At 42.4% G+C, this 3,155-nt stretch overlaps 1 protein-coding gene and 1 pseudogene across 1 annotated transcript in view; one reads left to right on the top strand and one right to left on the bottom strand.

The window, feature by feature from the left end:
* Nucleotides 1–3,155, bottom strand: part of LOC101991805 — a 39,168-nt pseudogene that overhangs the window by 19,518 nt on the left and 16,495 nt on the right.
* The window catches only part of Ube4a (ubiquitination factor E4A), a 43,936-nt gene that overhangs the window by 27,759 nt on the left and 13,022 nt on the right, over nucleotides 1–3,155 (top strand). Inside the window, exons 13-15 of the mRNA XM_005347214.3 lie at nucleotides 264–451; nucleotides 1,264–1,364; nucleotides 1,462–1,575. Coding sequence (XP_005347271.1) covers nucleotides 264–451; nucleotides 1,264–1,364; nucleotides 1,462–1,575 — 403 coding nt within the window. The remainder of the gene's footprint in view (nucleotides 1–263; nucleotides 452–1,263; nucleotides 1,365–1,461; nucleotides 1,576–3,155) is intronic.

Raw genomic sequence — 3,155 nt, 5'->3', positions numbered from 1 at the left:
GGATCTCTGTGAGTTCGAGACCAGCCTGGTCTACAGAGCTAGTTCCAGGACAGGCTCCAAAGCCACAGAGAAACCCCGTCTCAAAAAACCAAAAATAAATAAATAACTAAAACAACATGTTAAATGGCATACCCTGCATCAGCTGAGTGGAAACATTTTTATATATCTAATAGTGATATAGGACATCCTGGCTCCTTGTGTAGAATAGAATCACATTGGGTAAATTAAGTTCTCCTGCTCATCTTGCTTTTTTCTCTCTGCAGAATGAAGAATCCCCACCTAAGGGCCAAACTAGCAGAGGTCTTGGAAGCAGTGATGCCTCACTTGGATCAGACCCCAAATCCCTTGGTGTCCAGTGTGTTTCACCGGAAACGTGTGTTTTGCAACTTTCCATATGCTCCCCAACTTTCAGAAGCCCTAATCAAGGTTTTTGTGGACATCGAATTTACAGGTAAAGAAGTCATGTGACCAACTCTAGAGCTAAGAATTAAGTTTCATAGCTTGATCACTTTCGAATGTCACAGAAATGTCAACCAGCACTTCTTGAATACTTACTGTGTATTGAAGCAGAGTGCTTTATTTTTCCTATATCAATAACTTGTCTATCTGGAAGTTCATCTACATTGTTCTCATTTTATATGTGAGAGGATAGAAGCTCAAAAAGTTTTAGTTATTTGTCTGTATCATACAACTAAAAGAGGTAGAACCAGCTCTAGCTCAGAAAAAAAGCAACAAAAACGGGGAAAACTTACCACCTACATACAGTTGGCAAGCACAGCAAACATGAGGACCTGAGATGGAGCCTTAGGACCCAGGTCTAGGGATGTCGCTTAGTGGTAGCACACTTACCTAATATGTGCAAGGCCTATGTTTTGTGTGTTGTGTGTGTTTTAATAGGATATCTTTATTTATCCTTTAACAATTTCATACATGTAAAAGATGTTTGGTTGTATCTACTCCCAACTCCTCCTCCCACTTCCTCCTGGTTCTCCTATATCTTCCCTTTCCCCTTTCACCTCTTCTTAAGCCAATTAGTACTGCCTATTGGAATGTTGACTAGTCTTGTTGATGTGATCTTCTGCAGGTAATTGTAACTACAGATTATGTTTTATCCCCAGCACCACAAAGGGTATGGGCTGGGGGACCCCCAGGGAAGATTCTGGCAGCAGCCTTGACATTCAGTAGATAAAATGCACGTGCATAAGTCCTGCTCATTCTCTAATAGACCACCCTTGCCGATTTCTCATTCTTGCCTTACTCCAGGGGACCCCCATCAGTTTGAACAGAAGTTTAATTACCGCCGCCCTATGTATCCCATCCTAAGGTACATGTGGGCGACAGAGAGCTATCGGGAGAGCATTAAGGTAAGAGAGGTTTTTGTGAAACCAGTTGCTTCAGGTCAGCCTCAGTAAAATTGTGATTTGGTACTAAAATATCTTCTTCTTGGGATGGGTCTCACAGGATTTGGCTGACTATGCCTCTAAGAATTTAGAAGCTATGAATCCCCCACTGTTCCTCCGATTTCTTAACCTATTAATGAATGATGCTATCTTCCTTTTGGATGAAGCTATACAGGTAAAAGAAAGAAATGTATGTGTTCCTATACCATCTGTGGTGGTGTCAGTGAGAAAGGCTTCAAATCATCAACATTAGTGGCAGTGGGGTGGTGGTGGTAGTTTTGATTTGGGGTGTGTGTGTATGTTTATTTAGTTTTCTTTCTCTCTTTATCCTAAGTTGACCTCAAACCCACAGGAATCCTTCCACCTTAGCCTCCCAGAGTTTTGGGATTGCAGACATGAACCAGTACACCTGGCAGAGAGTATATATTCTTTTGCTCGTTTAATTATAATAGAGTAATCCTCGCTCTAGAACATTCGCACACACCAAAAGTGTATGTGTAATAGTAATAGTATGCCCCATGCTTGTCATTGTACAGCTTTCTCAGTTTATCATTTCATTAGAGACAAGATCAAGGATCTTTGTTGAAGCTTCATGGGCTTGGGTGGTTCTTTGGTTGATAATTTAAAAGGTAGTATTGGGGCCTGAGAAATGGCTCAGTGGTTAAGAGCACTGGCTACTCTTCCAGAGGACCTGGGTTAAATTCCCATCACCCACATGGCAGCTCACAGCTACTCATAACTCCAGTTCCAGGGGATCCATCTTCTGACCTCCACAGATTTCTGCATGCCTGTGGTGCACATACATACACCGAAATTGTTTTTTAAAGTGTGGTAAAGTCAAACTAAGGTATACCACCAGCAGGCCGGTAATGTTAAAAGAAATCATAGGATCTTAATTTTGGTTAGTCACTGTCAGATTTTCAGCCATGACAAAGTACCTGAGAGGAACAACCTAAAGAAGGAAGGATTGCTTTTGCTCATAGTTTTGGAGGTTTTAGTCTAGGCTTAGCTGTGTGCTCTCTGTTGAGTCTGCAGCTAAGCAGGATCTCCTGGTGGAGGCAGGAGCATCAGGATGACCAGGCAGTGACCTCCAGGAAGAGGATACAGCTTTAGTTTTTGGGTAGCATACTGGACAGTCAGGAGCACCCATTGATAATCCACTTGGTTTGTGAGAGAGACCTGACCTGCTCTTTTCATCATCCTTCACTCTGAGACTTAAGGTAGGTTCTCTGCGGAAATGAGAGCAGTTCCTGTGATAAACAGATCATACGTAGGGACAGTGTGATTCAGGGAGTGAACAGATGGCATCCTCGTGAAATCAGGTAACACATTGTTCGCTGCTGTAGTAGGATGATGAGAGATGAGGACTTTAATAATTATGACATTCTAAGAAATTTTAGACACCAGGCATGTTTATAGAACTTTGTTTTTTGGTGAGCAAGTTTTGAAGATTTTGTGTTGTTTTCTTTTGGTTTTCGTTTTAGGAAGGATTCATTTTTCTTGGGAGCCTGGTGTTTTTGCCTGGACTCTATATGCTGCTTTACTGGTCCTCCTTGCTCTCCTGATAGTATCCTGGTCCCAGGCAGTTGCCTACCAGTTTACTCAAACCGAGACAAATCTATATATTTTTTCCTTCCAAAAGTTCTTTAAGATTTAATTTTAGCCGGGCGGTGGTGGCGCACGCCTTTAAGCCCAGCACTCGGGAGGCAGAGGCAGGCGGATCTCTGTGAGTTCGAGACCAGCCTGGTCTACAGA

Source organism: Microtus ochrogaster, chromosome 5 (assembly GCF_000317375.1).
Source record: "Microtus ochrogaster isolate Prairie Vole_2 chromosome 5, MicOch1.0, whole genome shotgun sequence".
NCBI lineage: Eukaryota > Metazoa > Chordata > Mammalia > Rodentia > Cricetidae > Microtus > Microtus ochrogaster.
Note: the sequence above shows the minus strand (reverse complement) of the source record. Positions and strands in the feature narration are given on the sequence as shown.